The sequence below is a fragment of the Oncorhynchus nerka genome, linkage group LG18, assembly GCF_034236695.1.
Source record: "Oncorhynchus nerka isolate Pitt River linkage group LG18, Oner_Uvic_2.0, whole genome shotgun sequence".
In the NCBI taxonomy this organism is placed as follows: Eukaryota; Metazoa; Chordata; class Actinopteri; order Salmoniformes; family Salmonidae; genus Oncorhynchus; species Oncorhynchus nerka.
The window spans coordinates 59,644,638-59,669,770 of NC_088413.1; the positions used below are offsets into that span (position 1 = coordinate 59,644,638).

General features: G+C 42.5%; 1 protein-coding gene and 1 pseudogene across 5 annotated transcripts in view; one reads left to right on the top strand and one right to left on the bottom strand.

Moving 5' to 3' along the window:
* The window catches only part of LOC115146241 (zinc finger protein DPF3-like), a 36,577-nt pseudogene extending 32,362 nt beyond the window's left edge, over nucleotides 1–4,215 (top strand).
* A 5,608-nt stretch (nucleotides 4,216–9,823) lies between these two features.
* Nucleotides 9,824–25,133, bottom strand: part of LOC115146242 (regulator of G-protein signaling 6-like) — a 57,792-nt gene continuing 42,482 nt past the window's right edge. For 2 of the 5 annotated variants that reach the window (XM_029688206.2, XM_029688204.2), the window contains exons 6-18: nucleotides 17,042–17,093; nucleotides 16,334–16,398; nucleotides 15,853–15,929; nucleotides 15,187–15,268; nucleotides 14,767–14,841; nucleotides 13,009–13,113; nucleotides 12,674–12,846; nucleotides 12,045–12,170; nucleotides 11,597–11,783; nucleotides 10,904–10,996; nucleotides 10,566–10,607; nucleotides 10,288–10,341; nucleotides 9,824–10,037 (exon numbers count right to left, since the gene is read on the bottom strand). In XM_029688206.2, the coding sequence (XP_029544066.1) occupies nucleotides 9,987–10,037; nucleotides 10,288–10,341; nucleotides 10,566–10,607; nucleotides 10,904–10,996; nucleotides 11,597–11,783; nucleotides 12,045–12,170; nucleotides 12,674–12,846; nucleotides 13,009–13,113; nucleotides 14,767–14,841; nucleotides 15,187–15,268; nucleotides 15,853–15,929; nucleotides 16,334–16,398; nucleotides 17,042–17,093 (1,182 nt within the window). In that variant the 3' untranslated portion in view covers nucleotides 9,824–9,986. The remainder of the gene's footprint in view (nucleotides 10,038–10,287; nucleotides 10,342–10,565; nucleotides 10,608–10,903; nucleotides 10,997–11,596; nucleotides 11,784–12,044; nucleotides 12,171–12,673; nucleotides 12,847–13,008; nucleotides 13,114–14,766; nucleotides 14,842–15,186; nucleotides 15,269–15,852; nucleotides 15,930–16,333; nucleotides 16,399–17,041; nucleotides 17,094–25,133) is intronic. The other 3 variants (XM_029688207.2, XM_029688209.2, XM_029688208.2) reach the window with 2 other exon arrangements.

Here is a 25,133-nt window from a genome sequence, read left to right on the forward strand (position 1 = left end):
CGTTTTAACTAACGATGTACACTAATCATTTTCGGGTCAGCCCTGTCTGAGGTCGCTTGAAAACATTTTTTTTCTTCATAAATTGTTAAAATGTCTGAATGCTTGCTTCAGGGCTCAGTGTTTGATCTAGCCTTCTTCTGCAGGTCAGAAGGGCCCAGGTGGTTCTGCCAGTACCAATAACTACTGTAACTTGTGCCGGTGCACACCAGGCTCCAACAGGGGTAAATCTGGGGAGAGAGTACCCTGCTCAGTCTGCCGATGCTCCAGTGAGTACCCTGCTCTGCTACACAACATCCACACCATGATTATGACTAAGCTGTACTGATTGCTGTATTGTAGCTGTTATGCCGTCCTCATCCTGTCATCTTGTTGCCAGCTGGATGCCCAGAAGAGAAGGAGGACAGCAGGCCGTTTGCCAGGGCAGAAGAACTGTTTGGCACCACCTCAGAGAGCGACACGTCCACGTTTCACGGCTTTGAGGACGATGAGCTTGAAGAGCCCTCGTCAAACGGCAAGGGGACATCCAACCGATACAGATAGAGAAGAACTTACTAGGTTTAAAGACTATTTTTAATATGGATAACCTCTAGCAAAAGTCTGCTGCTTCTTTTTCAATGTTTTTGTTGTTGTTGTGGAAAGCACAAGTGATTATTTCAGGAGAGAAATGCAAGAAGTGTTATTTTATTATCTACTGAACCTTGTTTAATAATTTATGAACATGTTTTTTATATTAACTTTGAAAGCAACAAGAAACAGTGTTTCTTGACAAGTGACTTGCTCTTCATGTGAAACTGAAGGAAGAATCACTTCTTGGATTTTTTTTCCCCCTGGAACAGAAAAGGCAATTATGTTATAAACAAACACTGGAACGTGGATATCATTGTATTGCTCTTTTTGGGATGATTTGCCAGTGAAAATGAAATTCAATAATTTATCTGAAATTAAACAACTTAAATGATAAACTTGAGTTTGGATGGGGAATGAATGTCAACACCAACCCATCCCTCGGCTTGTTGATGTCACTGGAATCACCAGGCAGTTTGGAAAGAGGAGCTTTTAGATGACACCTCCACTGCTTCCTTCTATGGATTATAATAATGTGGCATTGAAGGAGTGGAGGATTGACGTGTGTGGATGAAGCAGAGGGCTAGGAAGGCATAACAGAAGCAGGGCATGGCTAGCTGAAAGGTAAGCACCTAGGTCCTATTCACACATTATAGTAGTACAGCGCTTTCTCATTTAAATGCAAGGTATATCCTTATTCCATCAGATCATGCTAGAGGGCTTTGCACTTTGAAGAACATTGAATGTAAAAGTGCTCATGTTAATCTCGATCACCATCAACAAAGAAAGATTAAAAAAACAACTGCTGCTGGTTGTATGCCAGTTATCTTGGAGAGGGGTGAGTCTGACCTATTTCTCTCTGTTGTAGGCGTACCATGGAATGAAGATCCAGAGGGCTGTGAAGCCAGTGAGTGGTGAGGTTCAGGACCCTCAACACTGGGCCTCTACATACCCCTCCACTGGACTCAAAAAATCTATCTGGCTGACAGTCAGACAACATACAGCCAGCCTGCCAGCGACCACACAACCCCATACTCTCTGACTCAGACATTTTCTCTTTGAATTTCCCCCCTGAGAATATGTATTGATTATCCCAGACGGAACGTACAAAACGAGTGGCTCCACATACAGTGAGTCTCTCCTGCACTGCAATACACTGTGCTGTACGGTACCTATCCTGTATAAGGAAAGGTCAGGGCTGTGGGTTCTGTGCCCACAAAGTGTGTTTGAACCCTGTGTGTTGCTACTCTACGGCTGTGTCCACCATGCCCATGGGATCCAATATGACACTGAGACGTCATTAACTTCATCACTGTGCCAGCCTGCGACCCAATTGGGAACCAGCTCTGACGGCCATAGTGACCTGACCTCATTGAACCACTCTGACCTCTAACTTCTGACCCCTGCCATAGCGACGGTGCTGAACTCCCTCCGTCACTAATACAACAAAACCTCTGGACTACTTAGACATGCTCTTTTCTCTTGCTCTCTTTAATGTCAAACCAATGTAGAATTTGCTTTAATCCCATCCATCCTCATGTTTCAGAATTGTGCTATATTCCTTTGTTTTGAACAGAATATTGACAGATTGGGTTCTTAGTGTCATTTAAGTGTATCTGCTGATTATTCTGATGTCTTCTGTTTGTTCTGGCTTTGTTGATATGTCTTTCTACAATACCTACTATTACTACTACAGTACTACTACTCAGGCATATGATTTGTACTGCTGTTGATTGTTCTTGTGTCTGCATAAGGATGCAGTCAGTATCAGGCCATTCTCCCCTGCCTGCCTCATGATGTATTCTATTGGTTAAAAGGATAGAAATAACTGATGAGGGTATTGACAAGGAATCAGAAAGGGCAATAAAATAAAATGAATGCCACAGAGTTTAGTCATCACACTAACACATGTCTATTTAGCCCAGCTTTAACAAACCATTGCAATAACAAAACATTCTGAACTGTGTCCAACTGAGTTCTTGGGCACATTACTCCAATTTCTCTCCTTCCTCTGATTCCTCAAACACTTTTGTCCAGAATCACTTCTTGGTAACTGCCAAAATAAAGAAGATACAAAGTAAATGAGGGATACAAAGTATATTGAAAGCAGGTGCTTCCACACAGCTGTGGTTCCTGAGTTAATTAAGCAATTAAAACATCCCATCATGCATAGGGTGATGTATAAAAATGCCCAGTTCTTTTGCTACCATGGCTAGAATAAGTGATTTTGAAAGAGGGGTCTGAAAAGAGCATAGCTAGGGGGTTAAAAGTGTTTGGGTGTGTGTCCATGTGTGCATGCTTGCATTTTTTAAATGGATGGGGATAAGCAATTGAACACTTATTGGAGATTCTGGAGTGGCACTTGAGACAGCGTTTTCCACCACCATCAACAAAACACCAACATGATGGAATTTCTCATGGAAGAATGGTGTTGCATCCCCCCAATATAGTTCCAGACACTTGTAGAATCTAGAATCTATTTGATCTGTTCTGGCTGTTCGTGGTGTCCAACGCCCTATTAAGACACTTTATGTTGGTGTTTACTTTATTTTGGCAGTTACCTATACATGCCATGTGTACATAATGTGAGGAGAGTTATGTACAATTGCAGAAGAGCTGTAAAACAATGTTATGTGACATTTTGATTTGAGTGCTATATTAGGCATAGATACTTTATGAAGTGTAAAGGGTGCTTGGGATATTGAGCCAAAAACATGTTGATGTATTGTATATCTGTCACACAGTCATGTGTCCTTCCATGTGGTCATATGAGCAAGTTAGTTGTTCCATTAGCTAAAAGAACCAGAAAATGCAAGATAGCATTTAAATAGAAAGGAATGTCTTAAATGTTGGCACATTAGACACTCAATACACATTCTTAACACTGAATTCCCTCAGGGATACCTTCATCCACAGTTTCTAGGTATTTTTTATGGATAATTATTTTGGTAATCAGCAACAACCTCCCTATCAATTACATGGTCACTAGTCATTTTGGAATGACAACCTGGTACTGATGTAGGATCTTAATTTGACCTTTATTGTCGCAGCAAAATAATTCTACAGCAACAGAATTTTAATGTTTAGTCCATAATTTTGCCTGATCGGTGGTCAGGCTATTAGCTAGTCAAAATGAGGCTACATGAAAAGTGTTATATTGTTAATATAACTGTGTTAGTGCAGGTTTTCAATGAATGAATCTGCAAATTCTCAGCAGCAAAAGAGTGATCAAATTAAAGTCTTACATCTGTATTAACCCGCCTGGAGTCAGCGGAGAGTGTGTGGTTTATGGTTAATGTTTTCTTTCACTGGTGACTTCCTCTAACAAACGGGTCTAGCATGGTGCACTTCCAAACAACACTCATTAAAGTCAGTGATGTCTGTATAGAAACAAGTGTCATCACCACCAATCATATAATCTTGCATAGCCTGTATACCTCGTCAAAGACTGCAATAACCCAAGAGCTCTCAGCAAGCCTTCCTGAGTTAGCGGGGAGTGCAGGGGTTGGAATGGAGCCAAGAACAGATTAAATGGACTTGACCAGTCATTTTATCTTCAACTGTAAATAACTAAAATCGAGAGAATGAAGTCTTTGTTTGTTAAACTATTTTTATTGTAATGAAAGAAAATAAAGAATGAGACTCCGCCCACTCCGGATGTTTGGGGATGTTTTGCTGTGGACCTATTTAACACCATTGTTGCTATTGTAGTATTTACGTTACTACCCAGTTATAAGAGTAACTGGTTACCAATATGCTACTAACTGGTTACCAATATTCTACTAACTGGTTACCAATATATTACTAACTGGTTACCAATATATTACTAACTGGTTACCAATATATTACTAACTGGTTACCAATATGCTACTAACTGGTTACCAATGTGTTACTAACTGGTTACCAATATGCTACAAACTGGTTACCAATATGCTACTAACTGGGTACCAATATGCTACGAACTGGTTACCAATATGCTACCAACTGGGTACCAATATGCTACTAACTTGGTTACCAATATGCTACAAACTGGTTACCAATATGCTACTAACTGGGTACCAATATGCTACGAACTGGTTACCAATATGCTACTAACTGGTTACCAATATGCTACTAACTGGTTACCAATATGCTACTAACTGGGTACCAATATATTACTAACTGGTTACCAATATGCTACTAACTGGTTACCAATATGTTACTAACTGGTTACCAATATGCTACCGACTGGTTACCAATATGCTACTAACTGGGTACCAATATGCTACTAACTGGGTACCAATATGCTACGAACTGGTTACCAATATGCTACCAACTGGGTACCAATATGCTACTAACTGGTTACCAATATGCTACTAACTGGTTACCAATATGCTACTAACTGGTTACCAATATGCTACTAACTGGGTACCAATATATTACTAACTGGTTACCAATATGCTACTAACTGGTTACCAATATGTTACTAACTGGTTACCAATATGCTACCGACTGGTTACCAATATGCTACTAACTGTGTACCACACATGCTACTAACTGGTTACCAATATGCTACTAACGGGTTACCAATATGCTACAAACTGGTTACCAATATGCTACTAACTGGGTACCACATATGCTACTAACTGGTTACCAATATGCTACTAACGGGTTACCAATATGCTACAAACTGGTTACCAATATGCTACTAACTGGTTACCAATCTGCTACTAACTGGTTACCAATCTGCTACTAACTGGGTACCAATATATTACTAACTGGTTACCAATATGCTACTAACTGGTTACCAATATATTACTAACTGGTTACCAATATGCTACCAATATATTACTAACTGGTTACCAATATGCTACTAACTGGTTACCAATATATTACTAACTGGTTACCAATATGCTACTAACTGGTTTACCAATATGCTATTAACTGGTTACCAATATATTACTAACTGGTTACCAATATGCTACTAACTGAGTACCAAAATCCAAGTAACTGGTTACCAAAGTGCTACTAACTGGGTACCAAAATGCTACTAACTGGGTACCAAAATGCTACTAACTGGGTACCAAAATGCTACTAATTGGGTACCAATATGCTACTAACTGGGTACCAAAATGCTACTAACTGGGTACCAAAATGCTACTAACTGGGTACCAAAATGCTACTAACTGGGTACCAATATGCTACTAACTGGGTACCAAAATGCAAGTAACTGGTTACCAAAGTGCTACTAACTGGGTACCAATATGCTACTAACTGGGTACCAATATGCTACTAACTGGGTACCAATATGCTACTAACTGGGTGCCACATGTGCTACTGTAAATGAGAGGCAGACACCATGTAGATGGAGGTCCCAAGGTTTTATTTTTTAGTCCCCACAAGATATTAGGTGCATGGGTCTTTTAGAGTGCTAATAGTCATTTTGCTGATTTGAGAAACTAGAAGCACAAATGTCCTGGATATGTTACATGCATAGTAATGTGCCCATACCATAACATGTGCTTTTAGATCATGGAAATCTATATAGCCAATTTATATACAATGCACTCTGTACACACACACACAGTGCTATTGTGTTTGTGCAGACAATATTCTTTAAAGGGATATTTCACACGAATTACAAAATTAGACTTTGGTTTCCTTGCCCTGTAAGCAGTCCATGGACAAGGTATGACAGCAATCCATGCTTTGGTTTAGTGTCCCTGGCAGTGTTGGCAATGTTTTCAAATACTGGCCTAGTTAGCAGAAAGTGTCCCATTCTGCTTCCAGGGCAAGATTCTTGACAATAAATGTCAACATGTGGGATTTCTACTACAAAGCATTTGGAAACTGCCAGGGAAACTAAACTATAGACTGCTTACAGGGTAAAGAAACCAATATGTCATTTTGTAATTTGGGTGAACTATCCCTCAATAAATTAAGCATTTCTATCTCATAGTCAAGAGGTTTTAGTTTATGATAATCATATAAATATCAACCTGTACAGTGCATGGCAGCAACTCTAGTTTCATTTGAAATACTGTAATTCTCTCAGTATTTGACTTTAGTAATATTGACTCTGGCAGTTGTTCATATGCCCCCCTTACCACAAGAGGGAGCTGTTGTGCTGTGAATGATACCCTCCTCTATCTCAGGACTTTGGGAATGTAGAAGAGCAATGCAGCAGAGGCCTTCAGATGAATCATGTATCTTCCAGTTCCAGGGATGGATGTGATATCAGTCAGGTGCATCCTGTTGGTTTATGTCCTTTCAGCAGAGATGTTCGTTGTTCTGTTCAGTGGTGGAGATCGAGGTCATTTCCCTTTTGGTTGTGTTTGAAGATAGAAGAAGAAGAAGAACCAAGCAGCTTTCTGGTTGGCTGTGCACGTAACCTTTTCTCCCCAGCTTAGACTCCCTAAACTTCATTTCACAGAGCATATACCCTAACAAGCATACACACTGTTTGGCAAATAAAACAATGGCTTGCAACAACATGACATGAGGAATAATACATACACATATCTCTGTAATGACTGAGCATGTAAGTCATGGTTTACATTGACATGAATGCAACAAAAAGGCTAGCACTAAATGAAACATGCTTTTCTTGGTCTGTTAAGCGATATAGGATCCTTCTGATTGTGAGGTGATGACATATTTCAACATCCAAATAAATATCCCTGCCACAGTCCTCCTGTTCGGGCATGCCTGGCCACCATGGCCCATAGAGGTGCATGGTGTTTAGTCTCCATTAGATGACACTGGTGACATTCCAAAGTGGTAGTGATGCAGGGCTATTTTATTAGGGGCCTGTAAAGGCATGTGAATGTCACTTAAATATCTCTGTGACTGGTCTAATGTGGCATTTATTTGGCATGTATCTGCTTGACATTGTTATTGATCATTACATTGTTGGGTTTTGAGTTTGCAAGAAAGGCATTTCACTGTACTTGTGCATGTGACATTAAAACTCGAAACTTGGTGCTGTGTAAAATACTAAATAAGGCTGAAATCACTGATTCTGAGACAACATTATTGAGATTTTCCATAAGGGACAGGGTTTTCGAGCTTTAAAGCTGTCTATATTGATTTAATCAAATGGTAGGTGTTCTCTTGAGTGTATGATTGTCTGTGTTGGCCAGGTCTCCTTTGAAAAATAGGCCTATGACCTCAATTGGACTTCATGCTTTCAAAAAATAAGAATCCAACCATAGCATGAATTCTAAACAAACACAATTTGATGAAACATGCAATGGTTAATTGTAGATTCTCTATCAAGCCCTTATGCCTACTCCTGGAATGTAATAAAATCATGGAGAATTTCCCTCAAAGTCGCTTCTGTAATAACAATTACAATACCTTAGATTTATGGGCAAACAAAAATATATTCTCAATCACTGCAAAAAATAATAGGTTTGAAGTTTCCATCAGTAAATAGGATTATATGGTGTACTGTATAAGAAAAGAATATGATACACATTTAGACAAAGATAAAGATATAAAAAAAAGAGATTTGTTAAATACAGAACAGAAAAGTGTCCTCCTGCTGTCCTTATTGCTGACTGCCTAGTGTGGGCAGACTGTACTGTATATGTATATACAGTTGAAGTCGCAAGTTTACATACACGTAGGTTGGAGTGATTAAAACTCATTTTTCAACCACTCCACAAATGTCTTGTTAACAAAACTGTAGGTTTGTCAAGTCGGTTACGACATCTACTTTGTGCATGACACAAGTAATATTTCCAACAATTGTTATTTCGCTTATAATTCACTGTATCACAATTCCAGTGGGTCAGAAGTTTACATACACTATGTTGACTGTGCCTTTAAACAGCTTGGAAAATTCCAGAAAATTATGTCATGGCTTTAGAAGCTTTTGAAATTGACATCATTTGAGTCAATTGGAGGTGTACCTGTGGATTTATTTCAAGATCTACCTTCAAACGCAGTGCCTCTTTGCTTGACATCATGGAAAAATCTAAAGAAGTCAGCCAAGACCTCAGAAAAAAATTTGTAGACCTTTACAATCTGGTTCATCCTTGGGAGCAATTTCCAAATGCCTGAAGTTACCACATTCATCTGTACAAACAATAGTAAGCAAGTATAAACACCATGGGACCACGCAGCCGTCATATTGCTCAGGTAGAAGACGCATTCTGTCTCCTAGAAATGAACGTGCGAAAAGTGCAAATCAATCCCAGAACAACAGCAAAGGACCTTGTGAAGATGCTGGAGGAAACAGGTACAAAAGTATTTATATCCACAGTAAAATGAGTCCTATATCGACATAACCTGAAAGGCCACTCAGCAACGAAGAAGCCACTGCTCCACAACCGCCATAAAAAAGCCAGACTGCGGTTTGCAACTGCACATGGGGACAAATATCGTACTTTTGGAGAAATGTCCTCTGGTCTGATGAAACAAAAATACAACTGTTGGGCCATAATGACCATCGTTATGTTTGGAGGAAAAAGGGGGAGGCTTGCAAGTCGAAGAACACCATCCCAACCGTGAAGCACGGGGGTAGCAACATCATGTTGTTGGGGTGCTTTGCTGCAGGAGGGACTGGTGCACTTCACAAAATAGATGGCATCATGAGGCTGGAAAATTATGTGGATATATTGAAGAAACATCTCAAGACATCAGTCAGGAAGTTAAAGCTTGGTCGCAAATGGGTATTCCAAATGGACAATGACCCCAAGCATACTTCCAAAGTTGTGGCAAAATGGCTTAAGGACAACAAAGTCAAGGTATTGGAGTGGCCATCACAAAGCCCTGACCTCAATCCTATAGCAAATGTGTGGGCAGAACCGAAAAGGCATGTGTGAGCAAAGAGGCCTACAAACCTGACTCAGTTACACCAGCTCTGTCAGAATGAATGGGCCAAAATTCAACCAACCTATTGTGGGAAACTTATGGAAGGCTACCCGAAACGTTTGACCCAAATTAAAAAATTTAAAGGCAATGCTACCAAATACTCATTCAGTGTATGTAAACTGTGATGAAAGAAATAAAAGCTGAAATAAATAATTCTCTCTACTATTATTCTGACATTTCACATTCTTAAAATAAAGTGGTTATCCTAACTGACCTAAGACAGGGAATTTTTACTGTATTTTTACTGTGGTAATGTATTTGGCTAAGGTGTATGCAAACTTCGACTTCAACCCTATGCATATCTGTACATGTCCCACTATGACTCATTGAGCTTGTATGTAGCCCTACTGTATGTGCTTGTACTGTGTTCATACCATGTGGTGAGTGGGTCAAGCCCCCAGCTGGCATGATCTGTGGTTCTGTGAGTAGTCCTAATTCCAGCGCTGCATGGCACTGTCTGTGACCCACCAGAGCAGAGCTCCCCACCCCAGCAGCACCCCTCTCCCTGCATGGTCATGGCCCCTCCAGGGGTGTCTGTCTTTGCCCCTCCAGCCCAGGCAGTGTCAGGATGACTGCATCAGCCCTGTCAGCCGCTTGCCCGTCAATGACTTGCCCTGGAAAATGGAAACAAACATTACTGGCTCAGTTTTTGGAAAAGAATGCAGTCTGTATACAGTGCTGTGCCAAGAAAGTACTAAGACTAGTTACCCCTGCATAAATGTTGAGCACTTACCTGTCCTTAAAATGGTAATAAATACCATCAAAAGACCTCTGCACTACTAGCCTGCACAATTATATTGAACTTGAAAAAGATCTTCATTAGGTTGCGTGCCCGTGATACAGCCCCAGTTCCTGGTGACTTACCACACTGCGGGTGAACTTCTCCAGGGAGGTTCGGCGGCCCTGCTCACCCTCTGTCTGCGAATAGGGGCAGCATGGTGTGGGGGTGGGAAATGGTGAGAGGCACGGGGAGGGGAGGGGATGAGGGAAGATTAGAAAAGTGTCAAGGAAAAACACAGGTTACATTTTAGGCCATGAAGCCAGAAGCGGTGGCTATGGTAGAAGAGCTAGGGACCAGGCCAGCAGGGGGGAGTGTCTTTGAAGGGGACAACATAACACAGGGATGCACTGCTGCTGCTCACCAAGAGAAGATGATGCTTTGATCTGCTGTGGTGCTGATCATCCTAGTACACAGTATAACAGGACTTGCTTTATTTTCCATTTTAGAGAGCTGTGAATGTATAAATCCGAAGGAGTCAAATAATATAATAAACTGAACGACATGAAGACTCGAGCAAAGGTAAGCCGTCTCAGTTCAGATGTAAATGGTGATGTAGTATCTGCAGAAAGTTTGGATTTAAGAATAAAGTTGCATCTTCCAAAAAAAAGTATGGAGTGCTCAAACATATTTAGTAAATGCATATTATCACAGGTTTAAGATGGCGGAGTTGTGACTGAGTAGGTGTTAGTTACAGCTCACCAGCTTCTTTCTGGCTAGCAGGAGGTCCTGATAAATGTTGGATCTCAGGAAGCGTGCATAGCTGTCACTCTTCATCAACTTGAAGATATGTTCCTGGAGAAGAAGGAGAGGTGGTTGATGGTGTGTGTGTGTGTGTGTGTGTGTGTGTGTGTGTGTGTGTGTGTGTGTGTGTGTGTGTGTGTGTGTGTGTGTGTGTGTGTGTGTGTGTGTGTGTGTGTGTGTGTGTGTGTGTGTGTGTGTGTGTGTGTGTGTGTGTGTGTGTTGAGTTGATGATTATGTAAGAGTGGGAACGAAGGAGCTGAGTGTAAACCATGCTTGATAACATGGAGGGAAGAAGGAGTCTCCTGAGATGGCTGAATGAACACAAAGCCATCGTATAGCCATTGAAGCTAATGCACCGTGCACAAAGCAAATACAGTTCGAATCTAGGATGAATGCATGTGCCATTCACAGGTATTACTTGGCCCATTAGACCCTGAAAAACATTGTTTCGTCACCACCATTCACTTAATTTCCTTTCACTCCATCTGTCCCTCCACCCCCCCTCTCAGCCAGCAGTGTGTGGGTGGGGATTATGATGTTATGTGTTTGTGTGAGTGGTTGAATGTGTGTGCAGTAGTAGCAGTAATATTGACAGTCTGTGTGGGCGTGCATGCATATGTGTTTGAGTGAATATGGGAGACTGATATGTACCTGTGCGTCCTCATAGCTGTATCGTCCAGGATCTTTTAGGTTATGGCTGGTGAGCTCATAGCTGTGGGAGTCCAGGTTGATGGAGCTGGGTGCACCCTCTGCCAGGAACTCCTGCCAGATCTCCTGGGCCCTGGCTGCCACGTTCTCAAGGGGCCTCCGCTTCAGGTCCTGCACTGACAACCAGAACCTAGTCAAGGGGCACAGGTAGGGCACAGCCAATAGAGATCAGTGTCTGCATTCACTTCCTAGTGTTAAACTGCCAGGAGAGGAGAGCGCCCCTTGTGTACATGCATAGCAGTCATTCCATTTAATCTCATTGCTGCCACTCAAAAGCCTCTATTGGCCTGGGGAATATAAATGGATGTGAAACAGTAGAAGGGAAGAAGATAGTGACAGTGTTATCATTGGGAACTGCGCCTGCCTGAGCCTATAAGGCTCCACCTCTCACCGGAGGTTCTCTGAGCTGAACTCCGACTCCAGGAACTTGAGGAAAGCGTCCCGTCCCGCTGGGTCCTTGAGGGCCTCCTCCAGAGAGAAGCCCCACTTCTTCACACGGTGCTGGCTGGGGTCCCGGCTGCTCACAGGGAAGAACGGAGAGAGACGACTGTGAGGCATCTCAGAATGCCAATCAAGCCTAGCATAGAGCTGGTTTACTGTACATGCTATTCTCACACTATTCTCCCACAGTACATATGTTGTGGGTGTGCATGCTGTTTAATATGTGGATGAATAGGGAAAGAAAGAGGAGCTAGCCATGGGGGTATCATGACATTTCGGCCAGCACCTGAGAGCACTGACCCTCTGCCTGACCCCACTAGTCATTTGAGGAGTGATTATGTTTGACTAGTGAGGTCGGTCCATGGGGCCTATGGCCTCACACCACCGGAGGCTGCTGAATGGAGGACGGCTCATAATGATGGCTGGAACGGAGTAAATGGAACAAGGTATCAAACACATGGAGGCCATGTTCGATTACCATTCCATTTATTCCATTCCAGCCATTCCTATGAGCCCGTCCTCCCCTATTAAGGTTCCACCAACCTCCTGTGCCCCACACTGCCTCCCCAGTGAACCCACCTAGCCTCCAGGTCCCAGAAGGTCATGTCATCGCTGATCCAGGGGTTGGACGGTTCAACAGTTGACGCTAAAGGATCGTAGACCATGAACTGTTCTGTGTAGCTCATGAGGCTGTCTGCTACTTTGGACATTTTCATACAGTGTCTGTCCAGCTGCATGTTCAAGAAGGAAATCTGAGAGAGAAAAGACGGCAAAATGAGAGAGTAGCATTAATCAAGAGGAGAGTTGGCGTTATGATTGATGAGTGAGACAGATAGGCAGACAGACAGACAGCATGAAATAATGGATAATGGCAGTGTTAGTAATGACCTGTCAGGAGCATCACAGTGTGTTACCTCCTTCTGCACGTCCTCTCTGGTGGGCTTCCTGACCGGCTGGGACGGGAGGGACTGGTGGACTGAACTCTGAGTCTGGGTGTCGTCTGTTACCCCATACACCGACTGGACAGGGACAGAATGGATATACATGTCTGTTATTTGTATTTGTATTTATTATGGATCCCCATCTTCCTGGGGTCCAGCAACATTAAGGCAGTTTATACAATTTTAAAACATTACAAAACATTCCCAGATTTTACAACACACTGTGTGCCCTCAGGCCCCTACTCCACCACTACCACATATCTACAGTACTGCCAGGAGACAGTACAAAATCCATGTGTGTGCGTGTGTGTGTGTGTGTGTGTGTGTGTGTGTGTGTGCGCGTGTGCGCGTGTGTGTGTGTGTGTGTGTGTGTGTGTGTGTGCGTGCGTGCGTGCGTGCGTGCGTGTGTGTGTGTGTGTGTGCGTGCGCATACGTGCGTGTGTGCACGCGTGTGTGTGTATGCATGCATGTGTCTGCGCCAATGTTTGTGTTGCTTCACAGTCCCCGCTGTTCCATAAGGTGTTTTTTTAAATCAAATTTTACTGAATAGAGATCCATGTAGTTATGGCTCTATGTAGTACTGTGTACCTCCTATAGTCTGTTCTGGACTTGGAGACTGTGAAGAGACCTCTTGTGGCATGTCTTGTGGGGTATGCATGGGTATCCGAGCTGTGTGCCAGTAGTTTAGACAGACAGCTCGGTGCATTCAAAATGTCAATACCTCTCATAAATAAAAGTAGTGATGAAGTCAATCTCTCCTCCACTTTGAGCCAGGAGAGATTGACAGGCATATAATTAATACCAGCCCTCTATGCACATCCAAGGGCCAGCCATGCTGTCCTGTTCTGAGCCAATTGCAATTGGCACCTGACCACACGACTGAACAGTAGTCAAGGTGCAACAAAACTAGGGCCTGTAGGACTTGCCTTGTTGATAGTGTTGTTAAGAAGGCAGAGCATCACTTTATTATAGCCAGATTTCCCCATTTTAGCTAATACTGCATCAATATGTTTTGACCATGACAGTTTACAACCTAGTGTTACTCCAAGCAGTTTAGTCATCTCAACTTGCTCAATTTCTACATTCTTTATTTCAAGATTTAGTTGAAGTGTAGGGTTTAGTGAGTGTTTTGTTACAAATACAATGCTTTTCGTTTTAGAAATATTTAGGGCTAACTTATTCCTTGCCATCCAAGCTGAAACTAACTGCAGCTCTTTGTTGAGTGTTGCAGTCATTTCAGTCGCTGTAGTAGCTGACGTGTATGGTGTTGAGTCATCCGCATACATAGAAACTCTGGCTTTACTCAAAGTCAGTGCCATGTCGTTAGTAGAAATTGAAAAAGCAAGGGGCCTAAACAGCTACCCTGGGGAATTCCTGATTTTAACTGGATATTTGATAGGCTTCCATTAAAGAACACCCTCTGTGTTCTGTTAGACAAGTAACTCATAACACATAAGTTTTTCCAGCAGCAGACTATGGTCAAGAATGTCAAAAGCTGCAATGAAGTCTAACAAGACAGCCCCCACAATCATTTTATCATCAATTCCTCTCAACCAATCATCAGTCATTTGTGTAAGTGTTGTGCTTGTTGAGTGTCCTTCCCTATAAGCATGCTGAAATTCTGTTGTCAATTTGTTTCCGTATGGCTTATACACTAACCCTCAACACACGCACACAGATACATACATACATAAACAGAGACCACTCATCACTAAAAGCCTTCTTCCTTACCTTTTTCACCCTCTGTGGATTCTTCTCTCTCTGGCACTTGCGAATGTCCATCTCTGTGGTGTTTACACAGCCTGGCTGTGAGAGAGTTAGTTTTCAGGTCAGATTATAGTGGGTCACCAGACATCCTTCCCTAGCCTGCAGGCTAGACTTAATTCAAAACTGGAGTTGGCTAATACAGAGCCCCACTAGGATCCAGATGAATTTAGGCTAACCCAGGCCGCACCAGACATTAAAACACTGTATTGTTCTAACAGTAGAGCCCTACAGGACTTTCACTGTAACATTCCTTGTCCTTTCATCATGCCCTCTCTCTATCCCTCCTTCAGACCTTAGCACCACCTCCTCCTCTCAGCTTAGCACCACCACCTCCTCCTCTCAGCTTAGCACCAGCACCCTCCTTCCTTCCTCCTTTCAGCTTACCACAGGGCGATGGACGTCCCAGAATGCCCTTTCCTGGCTGTCTAGGATCTTCCTCTCAGCCTTGTCCTTCTTCCTGTCGATCCTGAGGGTAGGGGAGAGAGGACAGAGCCAAGTCAATACTGAGAACACAGACAGACATGTCACTCTTAATGAGAGACCAAAGGAGGGTAAAAGCTCAAAGTGGAAGTCACAACCTGTTTCGTCACCAAACAATCTGTGGTCTGGCCGCTGGCTGGTAGGGTACAACTCTTACATAACTGACATTTACTGATCAGTGCTTGGTTGGACTGTTTATCTCTCTCACTCGGAATGTAACAAAGCTAAAATGTATTATCTCTTAACTACAGTAAATACTTAGTGCTCAGACTATAATCATTTGAAAGGGTAATCATGACCAATTAGGTTTTTCTCATGTCCTGATATCATGTTTACAAATGTCAACCAGCAGATGGAGATGTAGTGGAAGGAACAGTGATAATAGTCAATGAGTAAAATATCACCTAGAAAGTAACCTAGGGGTATGCATCTGGCACACTGGGGACTCTATAGTCATCTGCATCAATGCATGAAATATAAGGAATACACTGACATAGGGCACAATAGACAAAGTATCAAAACCACAATATGTTGTGTGCGTGCTCGTTTGCCTAGTTACTGTCCACTCACTTGACCTGCGCCTCAGCTTGCATGAAGATGAACTCCCACTTCCTGGCGAAGGCCCTCTGCAGTCGAGCCAGGTTCTCCTGTAAGACCCCCAATCATTGAGAAATGAGGGGTAAGAGTAGACCAGTGAAGGTTCTTGGGTAATTGCATCGCTATAATGCTTTTTGCTGCATAAAGCTAGCCAGCTCAGCTTCACCGGGAAGTAATATCATGGCTGTTGTAATTTGCATATAATAAGGGCATCTGCTTGGCAAGTGAGCAATACAAACATCTGTCATACATATTCAATGAAGTCACCTATTTGAATTGTGGGGAAAACAACACTCTGACTAAACCTATATGGCATGGAATATTCAAGGGCTTATGAGCATGGCATGTGATCTGAGAGAATCTGTAGCTGTGTAGTTGATACCTCTTTTAAAGAGTCAGTAGTGTATTGATAGTGTACTGACGACAGTTCCAGTAGGGTGAATATGGGACTCACAGCCTCGTAGTCAGCTAGCTCCAGCCTGGCCTTGTTCTGCATGGTGCGCTTGCACAGGTAGATAGCTGCAGAGGAGAGACAGCAGAGTGCAGTCAGTTACTTACTGTTGCTTGGCAGACTGCCTGCCTTTAGTGATATTGCCAAACAAATGTCACATATGCTGTATCGCCAGTTGTAAGTGTAGTTTATTTCTTGCAAACAAATGCCACCTACTCGGTTTCCGCCTGAGTAAATCTGTTCCGATCAGAGTGAGGTGAGCAATATTTAATGAGACAGTTGGCAACTTTCCATTTACATAATCAGGCTGGAGAAATGCCATGCAAACATGAAACCCTGGAGATGTACAATAATGTCATGTAAGACGTCTGTACCCTGATTGGCTAATATAGCCTGGGGGTAAAATGAGATCCTACTGGGGAGATAGTGGGATGCATTACAGAGTGGGCCACTCAATCAATACTGGGTGTGAGACAACAACAGATCCATAGTCTGTGTTTAGACTCTAGGCAGGAGGATATGACACAGTCTGGGCCAGACACTGCTCTCACTCTGCACTGAGCAGGGATATAGGTTAGGCTGGCAGGGAGGGGTATCAGGGGGGAATAGCTGGGGGTTACACATAATGAAAATATGAGGGGTAACATTTAGACACATTTGAGGTCCGTGATATTTTCTCAATCTACCCTTAGGGACCACAACATAACTTACCATAGTCTGTGTTTTCAGGTTCCCAACAATTAGAGGGCCAGAAGTATGGAGCCTGAGGAGGAAAGTGGAGAGATCATTAACTTACTCATCATCTTAAGATCATTTATACATCAGAGCATCTGTCCAAGACTGGAGAGGGTCTCCTTTTTATTGTCTTTCCTAATGTTGATGCAGACATTTTTTTCCACGCTGTCCCTAGGAGCAGTGTTTGAAGTAAACAGATCCTTTTCTTTATGTTTCACTCTGTAAACATTTTTGTGTTGAGTATGTGGATTAAAATGCTGAAATAATGAGGGTTTAAACACATTTCTGAGACACAGTTTAGTTTGAAGATGGGAAGCCCCGGTTTTAATATGCATGTTGTGTCCAGTCCACCCTGACTCATAGCCCTAAGTCATGTTGAGATGAAGATGCTGGAGAACACACAAACCGTCCATACTCTTTGTTCAAGCCTTTCTCTCTCTACGAACATGCTGAAGTTAAAATAAGATGAGTGGTGTGATAATCAATGCCCTTCTTATGCTCTGCATAACTATATAGGTAAGAACATTAGCTATATTCTCCATCCGGATTTCTTTGATTATCGCAATTGATATTTCAGATTCACAGTTCATTCCATGATGCATAAATAATGGATTTCTCAGATCTATCATTTTTAATGATGGGCAGAATTAGAATGCGGAGATGTGCCGAGACATCTCCAATATCACTCATATAATTAGCTTAAAGCCCCCATGAAGTCTTTGTAATTAAAAAAAAAATCAGCACTGTATGTCTAACAGATCACTGAGTGTTTAGTGAAAATGTGTAATTTAAATGCTCAGTCTGATCATGTGGGTGTTAGGAAACAAATTTGAAGATATTTACATAAGCAGCCCTGATTGACTGATAGGATGGTCTAGAGCCGACCCCCTTACCCAGATGACATCATGATGTGGGCCAAAAGTTCCATCCCACCTGAACGGGCTGAAATTTCAGGATTTCCTTTCAAACAGCTCTTACACAAAAGGCAATCTGATAATTTTCACCGTTTCTTAGTGTTATTTCAACCTCATAGTGTGGAAATATCATAACTGCACTGCCCCTCTAACAACAAAAGGCTAACAAGATGATTGAGATATGAATATGTGTCAGAAGCAACACATCAAACAGACAGGTTAACATGTATTTTCTCAAGTCTAAACCAAACTGCAGCAGTGACATATCATGGTGTGACTAGCCGCGGGAAGTAGGGGTGCTGAAGGTGCTGGAAATTGAAATACTTTTGCCAAAATTATTTAAAATAAATGTACAAATTCAAAATACTTACACCAGGGAGCATAATTTAGCCAAGGAGGATCAGTAGCTTTTAAAAAATAGCTGTGGATTAAGTTTTATCACAAGCACTTACAGTTGTGAAAGCTGAAAACATGCATGTCAAATATAGAACAGCTTGTTGCACTGTGGCCAAAGACAAATATTCTATAGAAGAATTTTGGAACCTTTAAACCTGGTACTTTGACTGTTAAAATCAAGGGTACACAAGCATTGGTTGCCAGGCCTTACTTGGGGTGTGATTGTAAATTCCATCTGGAGTGCCAGAGCATTGTCAGATTATCCGTTCGTAAACTCAGAGCGTTCAGAGCACACACTGGACACTCTGGCTGAGGAGTAGTGTTGATCCACGTGTTCTGACCTCACAACGGCAGTCATGCACCCAAGCTAACTGACTAATGGTGGCTAGCTTGCTAGCTACTTCAAGACACATATGTGAGAACATCACACTCTGACCATTTTACTCGCCCTAGCAGAGCTGGTTAGGCTGTTTTCATTTTATCCAGAGTGTTGGTGACTGTAACTCTGCTGCTGGCAACAATTTAATGAAGTTTCTTTGCTGACGATTACTGACTCCGGTCCTATTCAATGTGTTGAGCATTCGTAAATGCATCAGTTACTCACACTCAGACGAGAGTGCTCTGAAATCGGAGTAGATAGCCAGAGTGAATTTACGAACGCACCCTTGAATGGGAACTGTCATCTATGGTTGGTTGTGGCTGTCAAATAGCTTTTTGCACATTTCTAAGTGCACAAGAAAAAACAATGGGATACCATTTGGAAAGCAAATCCCTACTGCTGAAAAGAGAAGACCAATCTAAGAACACTAGTCTGTTGAAGCTAAGAATTTTTAACAAGTGACTACATTTAGAATTGTTATGCAATAATTGATTAACAAGATACATACAGTGGTTGGGAGAATGCCAACATTGTGCAAAGCTGTCATCAAGGCAAAGGTGGCTACTTTGAAGAATCTCAAATATAAAATATATTTTGATTTGTTTAACACTTTTTTGGTTACTACATGATTCCATATGTGTTATTTCATAGTTTTGATGTCTTCACTATTATTTTAGAATGTAGAAAATAGTACAAATAAAGAAAAACCCTTGAATGAGTAGTGTAGTGTGTCCAAACTTTTGACTGGTACTGTATGTATGATATTAATAAAAAAGATTCTGCTAATGTCTTATATTATGTAAATGACGTAGCATGCATGAAATGTGTTTATTAAAGGCTTGCCCCGAAACATCACAGATTTATCTCAAAGCACAGCAAGAAGTTGTCATTAAAAGCAGGGCTTCCAAAGATGCAGCACCTATTTATAGCACAGCGTGCCCACACAGCTTCTGTCAAAGCTCCTCAGTGCACAGAGACACACGATTGATTATGGGTGACACAAAGGGCATCAACTAAATACACCTCTGCTGTCTTCAACCAAGATCTCAAAATTGCCTGCATGTCAGGTCCTCCACTCATTTATTGAAACACTTCAGCAAGGCCTTTCTGATCGACCTGGCGGGGTGTCCTGGAAGGATATTGATCTCATCCCGTCAGTAGAGGATGCCTGGATATTTTTAAAAATGCCTTCCTAACAATCTTAAATAAACATGCCCCATTCAGAACCAGGAACAGAAGCCCTTGGTTCTCCCCAGACCTGACTTTAACCAACACAAAAACATTAGTTCTGCATTAGCATTGATATGCAGCTGTTCAGGGAAGCTAGAAACCGTTATACACAGGCAGTTAGAAAAGCCAAGGCTAGCTTTTTCAAGCAGAAATTTGCTTCCTGCAACACTAACTCTAAAAAGTTCTGGGACACTGTAAAGTCCATGGAGAATAAGAACACCTCCTCCCAGCTGCCCACTGCACTGAAGATAGGAAACACTGTCACCACTGATAAATCCACCATAATTGAGAATTTCAATAAGCATTTTTCTACGGCTGGCCATGCTTTCCACCTGGCAACTCCTACCCCGGTCAACAGCACTGCACCCCCAACAGCAACTCGCCCAAGCCTTCCCCATTTCTTTCTCCCAAATCCATTCAGCTGAAGTTCTGAAAGAGCTGAAAAATCTGGACCCCTACAAATCAGCCGGGCTAGACAATCTGGACCCTTGACCCCTATTACTAGCCTGTTCAACCTCTCTTCTTGTCATCTGAGATTCCCAAAGACTGGAAAGCAGGATCCCTTCTTCAAAGGGGGGACACTCTTGACCCAAACTGCTACAGACCTATATCTATCCTACCATGCCTTTCTAAGGTCTTGAAAGCCAAGTCAACAAACAGATTACCGACCATTTCGAATCTCACCATACCTTCTCTGCTATGCAATCTGGTTTCAGAGCTGGTCATGGGTGCACCTGCTCAGGTCCTAAACGATATCTTAACCGCCATCGATAAGAAACATTACTGTGCAGAGTATTCATTGATCTGGCCAAGGCTTTCGACTCTGTCAACCACCACATCCTTATCGGCAGACTCGACAGCCTTGGTTTCTCAAATGATTGCCTCGCCTGGTTCACCAACTACTTCTCTGATAGAGTTCAGTGTGTCAAATCGGAGGGTCTGCTGTCCGGACCTCTGGCAGTCTCTATGGGGGTGCCACAGGGTTCAATTCTTGGACCGACTCTCTTCTCTGTATACATCAATGATGTTGCTCTTGCTGCTGGTGAGTCTCTGATCCACCTCGCAGACGACACCATTCTGTATACTTCCGGCCCTTCTTTGGACACTGTGTTAACAACCCTCCAGGCAAGCTTCAATGCCATACAACTCTCCTTCCGTGGCCTCCAATTGCTCTTAAATACAAGTAAAACTAAATGCATGCTCTTCAACCGATCGCTACCTGCACCACCCGCCTGCTACTCTGGAGCTCTGACTTAGAATACGTGGACAACTACAAATACTTAGGTGTCTGGTTAGACTGTAAACTCTCCTTCCAGACCCATATCAAACATCTCCAATCCAAAGTCAAATCTAGAATTGGCTTCCTATTTCGCAACAAAGCATCCTTCACTCATGCTGCCAAACATACCCTTGTAAAATTGACCATCCTACCAATCCTCGACTTTGGCGATGTCATTTACAAAATAGCCTCCAATGATCAACAAATTGATGCAGCCTATCACAGTGCTATCCGTTTTGTCACCAAAGCCCCATATACTACCCACCATTGCGATGTACGCTCTCGTTGGCTGGCCCTAACTTCAGCCAAACCCACTGGCTCCATGTCATCTACAAGACCCTGCTAGGTAAAGTCCCCCTTATCTCAGCTCGCTGGTCACCATAGCATCTCCCACCTGTAGCACACGCTCCAGCAGGTATATCTCTAGTCACCCCAAAAAACCATTCTTTCTTTGGCCGCTCTCCTTCCAGTTCTCTGCTGCCAATGACTGGAACGAACTACAAAAATCTCTTAAATTGGAAACACTTATCTCCCTCACTAGCTTTAAACACCAACTGTCAGAGCATCTTACAGATTACTGCACCTGTACATAGCCCACCTATAATTTAGCCCAAACAACTACCTCTTTCCTAACTGTATTTAATTTATTTATTTATTTTGCTCCTTTGCACCCCATTATTTTTATTTCTACTTTACATTCTTCCATTGCAATACTACCATTCCAGTGTTTTACTTGCTATATTGTATTTACTTTGCCACCATGGCCTTTTTTGCCTTTACCTCCCTTCTCACCTAAATATCACATTGTATATAGACTTGTTTTTTACTGTATTATTGACTGTATGTTTGTTTTACTCCATGTGTAACTCTGTGTCGTTGTATGTGTCGAACTGCTTTGCTTTAATTGTAAATGAGAACTTGTTCTCAACTTGCTTACCTGGTTAAATAAAGGTGAAATAAAAATAAATAAATAAACATGCATCCCCTTCCAGAAAAAGGCTCGTCATGCATTTTAATCTGAGGGAAAAGAAGTGTGCATAAATGGATTCTCCGGTAGATTGGGGGAGGAGTGGGATGGGTGAGTGACAGAGAAAAGTGTAGAGGAAGAGAGGACTGCCAGCTTAGCGCTTCCCAAAGGGAGCTGCTCCTAGCTGGGATTAGCCAGCCATAGTGACTCATTATTCTGGAGCCTTTCAGCGGGACCAGGGACCATTCAGCCTCCACTACACTGTAACACACTGTGCTGAATGTCACAATGCATGCAGGGCCGGCTTAATGCAGGGGCGTACTAGGGCTGAAGCCCTTGGGCCCAGGCCCGATGGGGGACCAAGAGGCAGCAAAAAATTAAAAATTAAAAAGAGTTCAAATATAAATATAAACTCAGCAAAAAAAAGAAACGTCCTCTCACTGTCAACTGCGTTAATTTCAGCAAACTTATTTTAACGTGTAAATATTTGTATGAACATAACAAGATTCAACAACTGAGACATAAACTGAACAAGTTCCACAGACATGTGACTAACAGAAATGGAATAATGTGTCCCTGAACAAAGGGGGGGGTCAAAATCAAAAGTAACCGTAAGTATCTGGTGTGGCCACCAGCTGCATTAAGTACTGCAGTCATCTCATCCTCATGGACTGCACCAGATTTGCCAGTTCTTGCTGTGAGATGTTACCCAACTCTTCCACTAAGGCCCATGCAAGTTCTGGGGGGAATGGACCTGACCCTCCGATCCAACAGGTCCCAGACGTGCTCAATGGGATTCAGATCCAGGCTCTTCGCCAGCCATCGCAGAAAACTGACATTCCTATCTTGCAAGAAATCACGCACAGAACGAGCAGTATGGCTGGTGGCATTGTCACGCTGGAGGGTCATGTCCGGATGAGAATGCAGGAAGGGTACCACATGAGGGAGGAGGATGTCTTCCCTGTAATGCATAGCGTTGAGATTGCCTGCAATGACAACAAGCTCAGTCCGATGATGTTGTAACACATCGGACGCGAGTGAACAGGCCTACAAGCCCTCAGACCAGCCTCTCTCAGCCTATTGCAGACAGTCTGAGCACTGATGGAGGGATTGTGCATTCCTGGTTTAACTCGGGCAGTTGTTGTTGCCATCCTGTACCTGTCCCGCAGGTGTGATGTCCGGATGTACCGATCCTGTGCAGGTGTTGTTACACATGGTCTGCCAGTGTGAGGATGATCAGCTGTCCGTCCTGTATCCCCGTAGTGCTCTCTTAGGCGTCTCATAGTACGGACATTGCAATTTATTGCCCTGGCAACATCTGCAGTCATCATGCCTCCTTACAGCATGCCTAAGGTACGTTCACGCAGATGAGCATGGACCCTGGGCATCTTCCTTTTGGTGTTTTTCAGAGTCAGCAGAAAGGCCTCTTTAGTATCCTAAGTTTTCATAACTGTGACCTTAATTGCCTTCTGTCTGTAAGCTGTTAGTGTCTTAACGACCGTTTCACAGGTGCATGTTCATTAATTGTTTATGGTTCATTGAACAAGCATGGGAAACAAGACTTTACTATGAAGATCTGTGAAGTTATTTGGATTTTTTACAAATTATCTTTGAAGGTCAGGGTCCTGAAAAAGGGACGTTTCTTTTTTTGCTGAGTTTATTAAGGAAAAAATATACTGCATATATTATATTCAGTGCATTTGGAAACTATTCAGACCCCTTGACTTTTTCCACATTTGTTACGTTACAGCCTTATTCGAAAATGGATGAAATTCATCTTTTACTCATCAATCTATACACAATACCCTGTAATGACAAAGCAAAAACAGGGTTTTAGACATACTCATTTATATAACAAAACAAAAACAGGGTTTTAGACATACTCATTTATATAACAAAACAAAAACAGGGTTTTAGACATACTCATTTATATAACAAAACAAAAACAGGGTTTTAGACATACTCATTTATATAACAAAACAAAAACAGGGTTTTAGACATACTCATTTATATAACAAAACAAAAACAGGGGCGGCAGGTAAAGTGGTTAGAGCGTTGGATAGTAACCGAAAGGTTGCTGGATCGAATCCCCGAGCTGACAAGGTAAAAATCTGTCGTTCTGCCCCCGAGCAAGACAGTTAACCCACTGTTCCCCGGGCGCCGAAGACGTGTATTTCGATTATGGCAGCCCCCCACACCTCTCTGATTCATAGGGTTTGGGTTAAATGCAACACATTTCAGTTGAATGCATTGAGTTGTACAACTGACTAGGTATCCCTCTTTTCTTTCCCTTTATTTACATAAGTATTCAGACTCTTTGCTATGAGACTTGAAATTGAGCTCAGGTACATCCTGTTTCCATTGATCATCCTTGAGATGTTTCTACAACTTGATTGGAGTCCATCTGTGGTAAATTCAATTGTTTGGACATGATTTGGAAAGGCACACACCTGACTTTATAAGGTCCCACAGTTGATAGTTCATGTCAGAACAAAAACAAAGCCATGAGGTTGAAGGAATTGTCTGTAGCTCCGAGACAGGATTTTGTCAAGGCACAGATCTGGGGAAGGGTAGCAAAACATCTCTGCAGCAATGAAGGTCACCAAGAACACAGTGGCCTCCATCATTCTTAAATGGAAGAAGTTTGGAACCACCAAGACTCTTCTTAGAGCTGGCCGCCTGGCCAAACTGAGCAATCGGGGGGGGGAGGTCCTTGGTCAGGGAGGTGATCAGGAACTCACTGGTCACTCTGACAGAGCCCCAGAGTTCCTCTGTGAAGATTGAGGTACCTTCCAGAAGGACAACCGTCTCAGCAGCACTCCACTAATCAGCCGCTTATGGTAGAATGGCCAGACGGAGCCACTCCTCAGTAAAAGGCACATGACAGCCCGGTTGGAGTTTGC